The sequence below is a fragment of the Protopterus annectens genome, chromosome 4.part0 (assembly GCF_019279795.1).
Source record: "Protopterus annectens isolate FY-2018-M chromosome 4.part0, PAN1.0, whole genome shotgun sequence".
Taxonomy (NCBI): domain Eukaryota; kingdom Metazoa; phylum Chordata; order Ceratodontiformes; family Protopteridae; genus Protopterus; species Protopterus annectens.
In genome coordinates, this window is record NC_056733.1 from 247390407 (window position 1) to 247405145 (window position 14739).

A 14739-nucleotide genomic window follows, 5' to 3' on the forward strand; every position below is an offset into this window, starting at 1 on the left:
CAAGACAATAGCGCTCTGGTGATACTTGGATCCGATGGCTTCAGTTCCGAAGGTTGGATCTGCAATGAAGTCATAAGGGGGGTGGTCAATGGTAATGTTCCTGACTCTACCAGAGGGGGTGGAGTCCAGAGGACCCCCAACAGCATCTGCATCTGAAGAAATCTCCACCTCATTCTGTTAACGTCTGCTTCAGTGAGGTTACTTGAAGAACAGACAGATGTGGAAGCAGCAGCACAGGACGCCCTGGATCAATATCACAAAACTGGAGAATGGAGTTGAGGACTAACCGGGGCTCTGGAGAAAAAAGCAGATTCTGAATTTTTGGCACTGGACTTGTGGAGGCTTTGGGGTCCAGGTACCATTTCCTGGGTCTCTCAATGCCCTTCTTGGGAGTCTTACTTTAAAGTGTCTGGCCCTTTGGCCTCTAAACTTCTCTTCTTTGCCTTTGTCCTTTGGATTCAAATATGCTAGAGAAGATATAGGTTTAGTCAAAGAAGCAGAAAGAAGACCCTTTAATATTAGTTTATCCCTTCTGAAGGACTTTGTGGCCAAAAAAAAGCACAGGCTTCAAACATTCAGTGTCTACATGCACTGCTCTCAGACAGTACAAAAAAAGGGAGGGGGGGGTCCTGCGGAAGAATTTTGTGGCCACATTTAGCAATGTTTTTAAAGCTCTTATCAGTCATTTCTATGGAGGAATAACCAGAGAAAAAGGACAAGTCAACCACTATAAAAACACAGAAGACAGCTACAAAACAAAAACAACTGTCATCTGTCAAAAACTACTCTAAATAGCTTAACTCTTAACAAGGTCTACAAACAGTACCAGTAGAAAAAAAAAAAAAAATATATATATATATATATATATATATATATATATATGGGTTCCTATGACTTCATGGAACGATGAAATCACCGACACTCACCTCTTCGACACCAATCCATCGACGTCCATATCATCGACAATTCCGGTAAGCGATCTTCCCCCTCACAGGACCCATGGTAGCGCTTCTTCCTGTGTTACAACGATCAGGGTTTACGTACTTTACCTTGAAAGCTACCATGGGTCCTGTGAGGGGAAGATCGCCACCGGAATTGTCGATGATATGGACGCCGATGGATTGGTGTCAAGAGGTGAGTGTCGGTGATTTCATCGTTGATGAAGTCATAGAACCCATATATATATATATATATATATATATATATATATATATATATATATAAATATATATATATATATATATATATATATATATATGGGTTCACTACTAAATATCGAAATTCCACAATCCTGAGACTCCGAAAACAGACAACCAGAATCTCGAACTATAAAAACCAAATGTACTAATGTTTATGCAGGGGGGGCAAGCACCCCTGCACCCCCCACACCCCCTGCAACTTAAATATACCAACTCCGAGATTGCACTACAGACAAAGTTCCCGTTCCACACTGTACGGCAATCTCAATTCACTGTTTTCGAGATTCCGCAATCTCGAGGTTCTGGTCATCGATATTCAGTGTCTCGGGATTGTGGAATTTCGATATTTTGTAGTGAACCCACATTATATACACACACATATTATTTTTTAATAATTTGTGCAAGATAGGGGAGGAAATACAAAGCTAAAACTAACAAGAAAAATTAAATTTTAAATATGATGAATCTCTAGGACAGTAAATAAAACTAGACACTTATCCCAGCATGGAGATCACAGCCTCAGACACTGTTAAGGTGAAGCGGCAAACAAAATCTGAGGTAATGTGAGAATGGTAAAGGGAATTAAAAGTATGGGAGGAGTCAGTCCCTGGATCCGAAGTTTTAGAGGTGCCAAGACCAGATCAGAGTCCCATTCATTCAATCAGACAAAACTGGATAACATCGAATCATACATTTTATACTGAAATATTCTGTCACATGTATTTTTTCAATTCTTTTACTGACTATGTTAGTGCTAATAGACTTTTTTTCAGGGGAGACCTCAGGTGGTATGCATACTACTGGGGTAAACTTGGCCAAGGCACGTGTATTTTTTTTTCAGTTCTTTTACTGACTATGTTAATGCTAATAAACACTTTTCAGGGGAGACCTGAGGTGGTATGCATACTACTGGGGTAAACTTGGCCAACGCATCAAGGAACTTCCTGTACTCTTTTCAATAGGTGCCCTAGGATCTTTTCCTTCCATTTGAGCTACCACCACCCAGGAAGAAGGGGCCTCAATTTAAGATCTCATCCGAAGGACAAATGCTACTATTACATTTATATTCCTGGAGCATTTCTCCTTGGGTAACCAATGAAAAGGGGCATCAAACCACTGGGACTGTCCCAGTTACAACTGAAAAAAAAAATAAACACAAAACGGTGCTTTTAAGTGGGATGTTTGATCAGTCAAATATTCAGCCAAATCTGCACCTTCACATCACACCTGATTATTTGATCAGACTGCAGCCTTTTGCATACTTTTTTGTAGAGGTAATCTATCCCATTAGGAATCAGTTTTATTTTTAACCACTTGATTCTGAATCTGGTTTCATAGCTGCTGAAAGAGAAACATTCTACAAGTGGTTTGAGAATCTGACAACTGTGACATCATTAGTGTATTGCAAAATACTCTGCAATACAGACATTATGGCAACAAAAAAGGTGCTAATATTTTCAGCGTGAGGGCTTGCTATGTAGAGTACTCCTAATGTTTAGACTTCCCCATTACCCGTGTCTTTCATGCTGCAAAACTTTCTTTTGTTTTTTTAAGTGCCTTTAAGGAACACTGTAAAGATCTGTTGCTGATATTTTTAGTGTTATCTCTACCAATGTTGCAGGACTTGCTTCTTAGTACAGGTGAGGCTGGAGGTATGAAAGCCCCTCCCCATCAAACTCATGGACATACACATTCATTTACCCATTCATACATAGACAAACGTATCCTAACCCTCTAACTAACCCCACCAATGTGACCTCCCAGGCAGGCAGGCATACACACGCACACCCCAACACTACCTATCCACTAGCAGGCATACACACGCACACCCCAACACTACCTATCCACTAAACTGCCTTGGCAGTTACCTCTACTGGAAAGGGTAAGCACAAGCTTTCAGACATATTCATGAACACAAGCAGCCATTTTGCTTTACAAAGCTGAGTGATTCTCTGAATTGCTCAGCTGTATAAATACCTTACTGCAGGCATTTCTGGGGAAAAGCACATAATAACTAACACAGTCATCTCCCCTGGAATGCCTCATTAGCTACAGCGACAGCCTACATGCTGCTGCAAATCTTCTTGCTATAGCACCATATTAGGACTGAGTCTGAATCAGGAATGCTTATCCTGAGGTATACAGCACACCTCACAGTAACATTTCTGAATTCAGCCCCCGGATGTATGAACAAGTGCAGGTGATATTATCACTTTTACAAAATAATTTTATTAACCTGTTATGGAACATTTGCTAGCAGACAATTAATATTGTTATAAAGAACACAAAAATTAAAAAACACACTTGTAATGAAACTCTGCAGGGTTTTTAGAAATATAATAATAATAAAGCCTAATGCCCAAAAGTCGCTGTAGGTGCTATCCCAAAGCCCAGCTTAGAGAAACGATCCAAGATGCAACATCGTTGAACAAAAATGGAGAACAGTCTGTCATAAATGCTTCTAAACACAGTGATGCTGCATCTGGTAATACACTATGAAAGTGTTAGATTCCAACATTCACTAGAATATTTTAAAATAACTAAAGTTTCTTTATCTTCCTTCAGTTTAATCACTAAACACATAGGGGTGTAAAAACTGATACTATTAGAGAAAGGAAAGCTTCCACACAAAACAGGAAGTACCTGCTAAACAAGCACAGCTGCAGTGCAATGACATTTGATGAGTAGTGGAACAGCACTGTGGAAGAGTCATCATCCTACATAAAATGGGAAGTCCTAATGAAGTGCATCACATTCCAGTTATGAGGTAATATCTTATATATCCCCTTAAACAAGAATATTAGTATACTGCCATATGGATTAATGCAGCTGACACTGCTTAAGCAACAGTCAGCCACCAAGAGGTAAAACATTTTTAATTTGTTAATTTAAAATGCTACAAAAGAATCCCATCTGTAACATTATACATCAAATTCTTCCTGGCACAAAAATACAACTATCTTTGGATTGCAGTTTTCCGCTTCTACCCTGGTTACAGTGGTTCCATCTTGCACACAGGTATCTGCAGTACTTCACAAAGCTTTCACTGCTCACTTCCATCAGCACAGAACAGAATGAAAATAGAGTTCATGTTAAACAATGTCATTATTCTGACAAGGTTCAACATTTAATTTTAAAACAATGCTGCTATACAATAGCAATATGACATACCAAGGTAATTATTCCAACAACTTATAACATTTAATCTTAAAACAATGTCTCTCTACAACAGCAATATGACAAAGAAGGGTCATTAATTCAAATTTTTACTCATGGTGTGGGTTTACTTTGGTCAGAGGGACTGTGTCTTCATGGCTAAATACTATTCCATAGAGAAAAAATGACTTCCCTATTGCTTGTCCTACTGTACTGCCATATTATTTCTATGTAGACATCTTATTTCTTCTGACAGTCTGATCTAATAATGGTGAAGATTAGGGAGGTCCACAGTTGAAGCAAAAAAAAAAAAGGATCACAAATTCAGAGAAAAGACTGCTTTCCTTAATGCTTAACTGCTTGATAACAGATAACATGAGGCTGCAGACATAGGCCAAAAGATAGCAAACATCCATGGCAGCTGTCAGCATCTTACATATGGTAAGATGTATGGTCAGCATGCATCTGTTCACCTTGGAGAGGTTGGGAATACTTCTGACTGCAACACAGAATGATAAAAATTCTGACAGGCTGTAAGCAACTGATAACGCTGTTTCAAAGAAATCAGTTCTTTGGCTGGAGTGCAGGGAGTGTCTTCTGTATAGAGTCTGCATGTCCTCCCCGCGGTTGGGTGGGCGTTCGAAAGACATGCGTAAATGGGCATGCCTTCATTGAAGGTTGAACGTCGAGCTGGCACCTCGGCGCTCGTCAAAATCTACTGCCAATCATTAGCGGACTGGAGTTCCGCTGTGGCGACCCCTAACCGGGAAAAGCCGAAAGACAACAATCACACACACACACACACACACACACACACACACACACACACACACACACAAATAAAGAAAACCCAACATTAATAGCAACAAAAGCTGAGCAAGAACGCAAATAAAAAAAAATTCTTCTCTTGCAAGATATGTTCAAGTAGCAGGCAGGAAAAGATGCTATTTATGATACTTGGATATGAGTATACATTTACATTAATTTTTAACACACTTTATTTTATTTGTTTTTATTTTATGTTGCTTTTGTTTACCAAGTTTGTCCATATAGATTTAGTCATAAACCTGTTTTCAGCGGAGGTCCAGGGTAAAAAAAAAAAAAAAAAAACTCCAATATATATTACACACATTTTTAAAAAGACATTCAGTAATAAACATGAGGAAACATCACGTAATATACATAAACAATTACACATATGTTTGCTAACTAAATTACATTCATAGGAAATAAAGGCAACTACTGCAGTATAGTAGATGTTGAACTGAGCATTTGAAAATCTGTATTAGTGTATTGTCAAATAGATAACAGATCATGTGATTAGTGCTTAAAAATTCAAAGAAATAGAGCTAAGTGATGGAATTAGGCAAACAGAAAATGGTAATACTGTAGCTGAAAGGTGGGGTATAAAGAAGGTTCAGAGACAAAATTATATCTGGCTATCTTGAGGCTCAAATTAGAAGTATAGAGATGAGAGTGGTGAGAAATGCCACAAAAGTAAGTATATGGCTGGGAGTTGATAGTAAAACTATTCGGGTATTGGTGAAGACTGGTTGTGGGGCATAGGATTCTGAATGAGGAGAAATTGTTTGATCTTGTGGCAATCTGAAGATAACAAAGGCATTTATCCTGGAGATGTACAGGAACAGATCCATTGATTTGACAGGTAAAGTTTTAGATGTGTTCTAAATGAATCTGCATTCTGAATGGATTTCAGTGGTATTGGGATGTGTCTCCATAGTTTAGCTATGCTACCTAAATATAGAGTCACCTAAAGTATACATCAGTATTAGATGATTTGGTTATAGTGATCTGTGATTCTTGTACAGAACGTAACATTCTACTGGGGAAGTAGTGATACATGAAGCAAGCAATAATGTCTGATAGGGTGTGTGTTAATGTGTAATCAATGCCCGCCCAGGGGTGTTATGAGGCCCGACGCTGCAAACAGAGGCCCTCCATATGCCTGCAAGGCCAGATGCCACAAGCAGAGGGCCTCTATATGCCTGCAATACCAGGCTACAACTCGCAGTTTTCAGCCACCAAACCAAGACCGAAACACTAAAGGTACATATTCACAACTCCAGGTTAGCTGCCCAACACAATGCGTCTGAAATTCTCCAGGTGCAACTAACACTCGGTAAGACTGCAATCCAAATTGTAGCTTGCAACAGATCCCCCACCATGCCCCAAGATTCTCACTACACCTTTCTAAATATACTGGAAAATATTAAGATACAACCAAACACCCTAATATTGGGTGATTTCAACTACCCTGCCATTAACTGGGAAAACTACTCGGGTACCAACACCTTTTCCCAACAGTTCTTGGAATTCATAAATTCCAACAGCCTGGATCAACTAATCCATTGTCCCACCCGGGGCTCCAATATCCTAGACCTGGTCATTACCAACATGGGAGATAGATGCTCTACACCAGTGGTCACCCCCTCATTGGTCAGGTCTGACCATAAGCAAATCACCCTTGACATCCACATTCCAACCCCACCCCCCAGTAAGGAAACCTCCATAAAAAACTTCTCCAAAGCCAACTTCATGCTACTCAAGTCTGAAGTGACAAACTTCATAACACCCATGCAGACGGGAGCTGAAAGTTCGACTGCTGAATCTTACACTAAGGCACTGTACGAGCACATCCACTCTTGCATGAATCGTGCCATCCCAAATAGAACCAAGATGCTCTCCTCCAAAACAAGGAAGCCAATCTGGTGGTCCCCTGCCATAAACAAACTATGCAAGAGAAGAAACTGTTGCAGAAAAGAGGAAAATCCCAGGATGCAAAAAACTCCCTTACCAGCCTCAGTAAGACACTGAGATCCCTCATAAAATCCTCCAAAACTAGTTACGAAAATAAAATTGCCAAAGATTCCAAAGACAACCACAAGGCATTCTATAGTTATGTCAAGAATCTAAATGGCAATGCTCAGATATGCTCTGAGCTACAACAGAATGGCATTAAATATATTGATCCCAAGGATATTGCCAATATCCTGGCAGATCGATTTAGTGCCAACTTCACCCCCCTCTCATCCCCTAAAGGGCCCATCTCAATAACAAATGATTGCCAAATTCCAGTAATCACAGCCATACAGGTAGAAACTACACTCTCCAAAGCTAAGAATACAGCATCCATGGGACCAGATGACATCCCGGGCTGTGTACTACATGAATTACAAAATGAACTGGCATCTCACCTAAGTGTCATGTTTAATCATAGCCTCGCCTCAGGTTTCGTGCCAACTGAGTGGTGCACAGCTACAGTTATCCCACTCCACAAGGGGGATCCAACTTGGATCCCGGGAACTACCGTCCCATCAGTCTGACGAGCCTGATCTGCAAGGGCATGGAAGGCATTATCATGGACCTTATAAACAAAGACATTGGCAACCTTCAAACACTGGACCCCACCCAGTCTGGGTTTGTGAAGGGCCGATCTTGTCTCCTGAACCTGATTGACTTCTTCAAATCAGTCTCCAGAGCTGTGGACAAGGTTAAGGCAGTCCACACAGCCTATCTGGACCTCGCCAAGGCCTTCGACATCATCCCCCACTCTAGAATCATAGATAAACTTACTAAGTTGGACATAAATTCCTACATCACTCGATGGGTTGTCAACTGGCTTACTGACATAACCCAGACTGTAAAAGTAGCCGACTCCAAATCCAACCCCAGGCAAGTGACAAGTGGAGTACCTCAGGGTTCAGTCCTGGGACCACTCTTGTTTGGCATCTACTTCTCTGAAGTACAGGCCAACACTAAGGGACGCTGGCTAACAAAGTTTGCAGATGACTGCAAACTGGGAGCCATTGCTGAATCTCCAAATGATGTGGATATTCTAAAAAAGGGCCTTACAGGAGCAGATGCTTGGTGCCAGAGCCATGGGCTCAAACTTAATGCCAAGAAATGTATAGTTACCCCCTTGGGAAAAGACATGTACCCATGAATTACCACATAGGTGGCAGTACACTAAACACCAAAAGTGTGATGAGAGACTTGGGGACACAGGTGGACAGTGGTCTCACCTTCGATAACCACATCGCCACAACAGTCAGGAAATCCTTCTATGTGGCATACTTCATCACTAAGGGCTTTTCATCCAGAAAAAAGGAAGTCATTGTCCCACTGTACTCATCCCTCATTAGACTCATTAAAGAGTACAACACCCAGTTTAGTATGTACCTCACAAAACATCTGGAACAGCTGGAAAGGTCGCAGAAATACCTCACTAAAAGAATCACAGGCCTAAAGCAGATGCCCTATACTGACAGTCTAAAAAAACTCCAGCTATACTCTGTGGCATACCGTTTACTCAGAGGCAATCTCTGCTTAACATACAAGGCCATGTCAAACCCTGAGCTGTTGCACATGCTCCACTTAAAGAAATCCCAAACCCTCAGAGCCACACGCTCCAGGGATCTAAACCTTGTCATCACAATGAACAAAGCATGCTGAAGGGATAGGTTCCTGACCCAGAGACTCCCCATACTCTGGAATAGACTACACATACATGTCAAGCAGAGCGGCTCCTTGGCCCTCTTCAAAAGGAACCTTGACGATTGGATGGGAGATAGGAAATTCACCCCGGGGATCACATCAGTTGCCCTGCTAGACAGTGGTCCAGGGAAGTAAATATTGTGGGAAGAAATATCCAGGGAATTGTTATGGCTAGGCTTGTATAGGCCCTAGGGCCGATAGCCAAGTACCAACCTATGAACCTAAACCTATGAAAGGCGTTAATTACACATTAACACACCCTGGAGGGCATTACTGCACTTAAGAGAATGGACTCTGTAAAATTGTTGTGCTTATTTATTTTTTTAAATACTATATTATATTTTTTTATATATTTTTAATGTAAAATAGTTCTTCCTCTTAATGTTTCAATCTTACTGCACTGTATGTTAGTGGTGTTGGAGGAAGCATTTTACATCAAACATGTATAAAAAAATAATATAGTGCTTAAAAATGAAATAAGCAAGTAAAATACAACAATTTTACACAGAGCCCATTCTATTTCCCATACACAGTCTCTTCTTCTTTCACACACATACATATAAACACACACAGTCGCCTCTGCTTGCATACACATATTCACTCACACAAGATCGGTCTCACCCTCTTTCGCAATCTCTCAGTGCCTCCCACTGCTTTCATACACACATTCTGTCACACAAGATCGCTCTCACTCTCAATCTCTCACACACACAGTCTCCTCTGCTTTCATACATGCAGTCACACATCACTCTCGCTTTCTGTTCTCTCGATCTGTCCCTCACAGACACACACACAGGCACACACAGTCTCTCTCTCTCTCTCTCTTTTTTTTTTTTTTTTTGTTTTACATTTCATGCTCGCTAAACAGCAAGCTTAGCATGTATAACAATAATGGCAGAAGTTAGGTTTTTTGCAGTCCGAGCTCCACGGCAGCTTAATATGCTGCCGTGAAGTGGTGGACTTGTCACCGGGCATTAAATGTACATTAATACCCTGCTGGAGAACATTCTCCAGTCAGGGTTTTGATGTACAGTTTGCCCATTTTCTAAAAGTTGTTAAGGACTGGGCAATTTCCTGGCTGATACAGAAGTCTGTGCATCGTAGTTAGCAGAGATAGAGCTAGCCGATGTGGTAGTTCTAACTAATTTAATTCTCTGAGGGCTAGGCAGAGGCTTGTTCTGTTGTTATAGTTTATTGCAAATTTGGCTACTTTTCAAGTCCGGGCAGTTGTGAGACTTAAAGGTTACTTAAGATTAAGGAAGCATAGAAGAGAGATGGTAGTAGGAAAGTAGAGGCTATAGGTCTTCTGGCTATGTCAGTGAGGCAGGCTTTTACTCTGTATAATGTACCTAGCTTTTGATAAGTTTTTTTTAACCACGTGTGATACGTGGCAGTTGAATTTCAAATGGTCATCGATGATGACATCCAGTAATTTTGTGCAGTTTACTTGTTCTATCATAGTGCTGTTGACAGAGATGATAGTAAATACTGTTGTTTTTGTAGAGATGTGTTTTAGGGTAAAGCGCAGTGCTTTTTTTTTGGTTTAGAAGTAGTTGTGAATTACGTAGTAATGCATCAATTGATAAGGATAATTGTGTAAGGTCTAGGTAGGAGTTTAGAGACAGATCTGGAGGAGCAGATTAGGGTTGAGTCATCGGTGTAAGGAACTAGGGTAGCATTTTTTTGTACCACTGTAGAGGTCATTGATGAATATGTCGAAAAGTATGGGGACTATTATGGATCCTTACTGGCAAGAAGGTGGAGAAATAATTTTTCCATTTCACCGCTTGGGCTCTATTTGAGAGGTAACTATGTAACCACTGCAGTGAAGAATTAGACAGCCCTAAGAATGAGACTATGTACAGCTCCTGGTGGGAGATAGTATCAAAAGCTTTTGATAAGTTCAAAAAGATTGTGGAGACCAGGCTTTCAGCATTTCTAAGGCTGTTGACAGTATTATCAAAATTCAGCAAAGCAGTTGTGCTGTGATGAAGACTGAAGATGTGTTGGGTTGAAGATAGAAAGTGGTTATGGATTAGATAGTTAAGTTGTGTATGAATACATTTTTCTAATGTTTTTGATAAAGAAGATAAAATGGCAATTGGCCTACAGCTTGACAGATCTGTACTGATCCCATCCTTAGGCAGTGAAATAACAAATGATTTTTTTTTTCACAGAGATGGGAATTTATTTTCAGATATGGCTCAATTTATCAGAATTGAAACCTGATATGTAATAGCCTCAGCTGCAGTTTTAAGATATTTACTAGGTAGACTGTCACAGGCAGCTGTAGTAGGCAGTGTAGTAGGCATTAATTTCCGGAGGTATTTTTTGATGGTATTTGTGAGAAGAATACTGACTAGAAGGGGAAACAGTGAAAGAGGTCATTTGGTTGAATAGGGATATCAAGACCTTGATTAGTCACCTACTTGGTTGATGACTGCACTGTATAAAGTGGGTATTAAAGTGATTGGCTATGGTGCCATTTCATTTCTGTGTTTGGTGCTGGCTGTAGAACTTGTCCTGGACTTAACAGTTTACTGATGGAGGTCCAGAGCAGTTTTGGATTATTAAAGCTTGTGTTTCAATTGGTTTAGAAATATGCTTTCTTATCTTGTGTGAAAATTGTTTTATTAGGTTTCTTAGTTGTCTGCAAGCTAGTAAAGTAGGAACCATTGCATTTTTTTGCCCAGATCTTCCACTCTGTCTCTTTGAGTTTTATGAGCTGTTTAGTTGCTAGGGACAGCCACGGGGCACGGTGAGCTTCGACTTTTTATTCTAATGCATTTAGAACTATGCCCTACTGCCCGAGATCAGTCCCCTTTGTGAGGGTCAGTTGGGAGGGGCCATCAATGATGCAGACAACAGGGGTGAAATCGTACCTTTTTTCTATCTGTGCTCTAATGTTCCCCTCATACATTCTGTTCATCTCAACAGCATGGACTGTACAATAGTCTAATGGTGAAGAAGGTCCACTCATCTTTGCGAGGGAAGTTCCCTTCAAGTAGCAACACCACCCTACAAACACATTTTGAAAGGATGAGAGGTAGCTTTCCCAGACTCCACCTGGAAAAATGCACTTTTGCAGTGTGCTTCCAAGTGTATGCAACCCTATTCATGCACCTTCACATCTCCTCTCTCCTGTGCCTCGCTCCACCAGTGCAGGGGCTGCGAACCAAACCCTGATCATTTGGGTTACAAGTCAGGGTTCCACCCTTCTGTGCCATGACTTTTTGTCAATAATCAAAAGCAACTTCACAACACTGTCTCATTCCCCAAGTTTACTGTAAGTTAAGCACTTTCATCTTATCAGTGTTTGATTTCATTAGAATTAAATTAAAAGAACAAAACTGTTATGAACATTCATCCAAACTAATCACAGGATTGCAGTCCCAAGTGTCAAAAATCCTGTAATAAATACATATATATATATATATATATATATATATATATATATATATATATATATATATATATGGGTCTACTTCTGTTTGTCGAAAACACACTTTTTCGACAAACAGAAGACTGAACCCACTTAAGTGAAAGTGCACTACATCAACAGTGCATTTTCGCATAAGCCGATTTACGAAGCGCATTACAGTGGGGATAAAGAAATACATCCTTTTCCCCACTGTCATGCGATCTCGGAGTAGTATACTGGAGGGGGGGGGGTTGTTCTGAATCGGCTTTTGCGAAAGTGCACTTTCGCTTAAGTGGGTTTCTATGTTTCTTGTTCGAGATTTTGAAATTCCGATCAAGAAATGTAGACCGATATATATATATATATATATATATATATATATATATATATATATATATAAAACAATCCTTTTATGTTGTGTCTTTCGGCTTTTTCCTGGTTAGGGGTCGCCACAGCAGAACTCCGGTCCGCTAATGATTGGCAGCAGATTTTTACGTGCAGAGTTGCCAGCTCTGACGCACAACCTTCAACGAAGGTACGCCCATTCACACATATCTCCACACAGAAGACCCTCTAGCTGAGAATCGAACGGGACAGCGTCTTACTGTGAGGCGACAATGCTACAGCAGCACTACCACCGCAGTTATCTGTTGTATAAATTATCTTAGGATTTTTGGATCAAATAATTTATTAAAAAAAAAAAAAAAACTACTACAATAAGGTTAAAAATTTGGTTAACTATTTTTTTCTCCAGTAACTGCCCTGTGTGCCAGAGTTTTTTTTTTCAGCTGGTTAGAAGTCTTTTTGTCACTAATCACAGCAAATAAATCTGTTTAAGTCTGCAAGAAACATCAGAACTGTGATCTCTGAAGCTTGGAATTGGTGCTGGGGACTGACCATAACAGACCTAGGCAAACTAATTTCTGGAAGACACACAATGATATAACTTAGGGGTATCAGCATTAAAAGCTGCTTTCATCAAAACACAGGCATGTTTAAAAAGTAAAGTCTTACAATACTTTACTACTTGTCACCATAGCAGAGTTTCTCATCTCACTATCAACAAAGCAAACTGTTAGATGCTGTAAAACACAAGCTCACACAACAAATAATATGTAAAATTAACTGAGGGATAATCTTACTCGCACAAAGATCAGAGCACTGGAGTCGCCCACTTTATATTTACCCTCTGAAACTTTGACCATTGGGAACTGAGAAGGACACATACAGCAGCCAAGGATTTCTCGCACCTACAAGAGAGAAAGAGAGAGTTAATGTACTAACTACTGCACAAACTGTACACTGCAGTTCATGTTAGGCAAACAAGTTAAATGTTCTACTGCATGAACAGGATGAATTGCCACAACTTCACTTACAACCAGGACAGAATGCTACAGCTCACACTGGATTAAAGCCATTTGAAGCTACAACCCAACACATTAAAAAACCTTTAGTGTTGTAGCTGCATTACCTTTCTTTTAATAAGGTCCGACTTTCTAAACATCCCAAATAATGCCTAGCTTTTTCTCGTAAATACACAGGTTGTGCTTACAAATAGTCTGTTGTGATCACTGTACAACCCTGGTAAATAAACTAAACAAAATAAAAAATAAGAATATGACACTCTTCAAATGTATAGTATATTTGTTCTGCTCAGCAGGCCGTGCATGTGGAAATAAGGCAACAGAAATCAAACAGCCAACAAAGCAGCTCTCAATGATGGCCCCACGCAGTCCTCATCTCTGTGAGGAGGAATGAAAGGGCCAATTGGCTATGGAGGGGGCTGGTCAGTGACGGACTGTGGGGGCAAAGTGTGTGAAAAATGGTATATAAATCAACTAACATAACTAGACAACAAACTTGATGCACTAGATGTAACAGTTACCAAGTTTGAAAGAAATATATAATTACAATTTACACATCTAGTACAGAAATAATACTTTTATGCAAATGTCTAATGGTAAAAGAAGGATGGAGACTGGGAAGTGCAGTGTTGCAAAGTTTGCATACCTTGCTGAATGCTGTACATTATGGAACACAACACTGCATCTTGACCAATGGACATGAAAGTGTCAGCTACATATTAGAATAAAGGCAATGAGAATTTCATGGCAGGAGAGCTGCAATCAGCATGTGCAAATGTAAGTGATGTGCCAAATTTTCAAAGTTCTGCACACTATGCATAAAAGGAGGTGCAAACACTTAGTAGGAAGTTACCTGCAGTATTATCTGTCATGAAATTACATCACTTAAGCATGGGCTTGGTAAAGATCTCATTGTCTGAGTAGATGAGAGCAGTCGTATAGTGCAAAATGATTTTAGTCTCCTTGGAGTTTTCCTGCTCACAAAACACAAGGTTACAGGACTGTAAGGTCTGCAGTCACTGTGAAGGCTAATTTAAGCTTGTGATTTGTGCAGCATGAAACGGCCAGTTCAAAATTAACAAGA

At 40.1% G+C, this 14739-nt stretch overlaps 1 protein-coding gene across 1 annotated transcript in view; it reads right to left on the minus strand.

Annotated features, from left to right (window-relative positions):
* Positions 1 to 14739, minus strand: part of LOC122800241 (GAS2-like protein 2A) — an 862925-nt gene that overhangs the window by 338084 nt on the left and 510102 nt on the right. The window contains exon 3 of the mRNA XM_044069733.1: positions 13434 to 13541. Within this exon, the coding sequence (XP_043925668.1) occupies positions 13434 to 13541 (108 nt within the window). The remainder of the gene's footprint in view (positions 1 to 13433; positions 13542 to 14739) is intronic.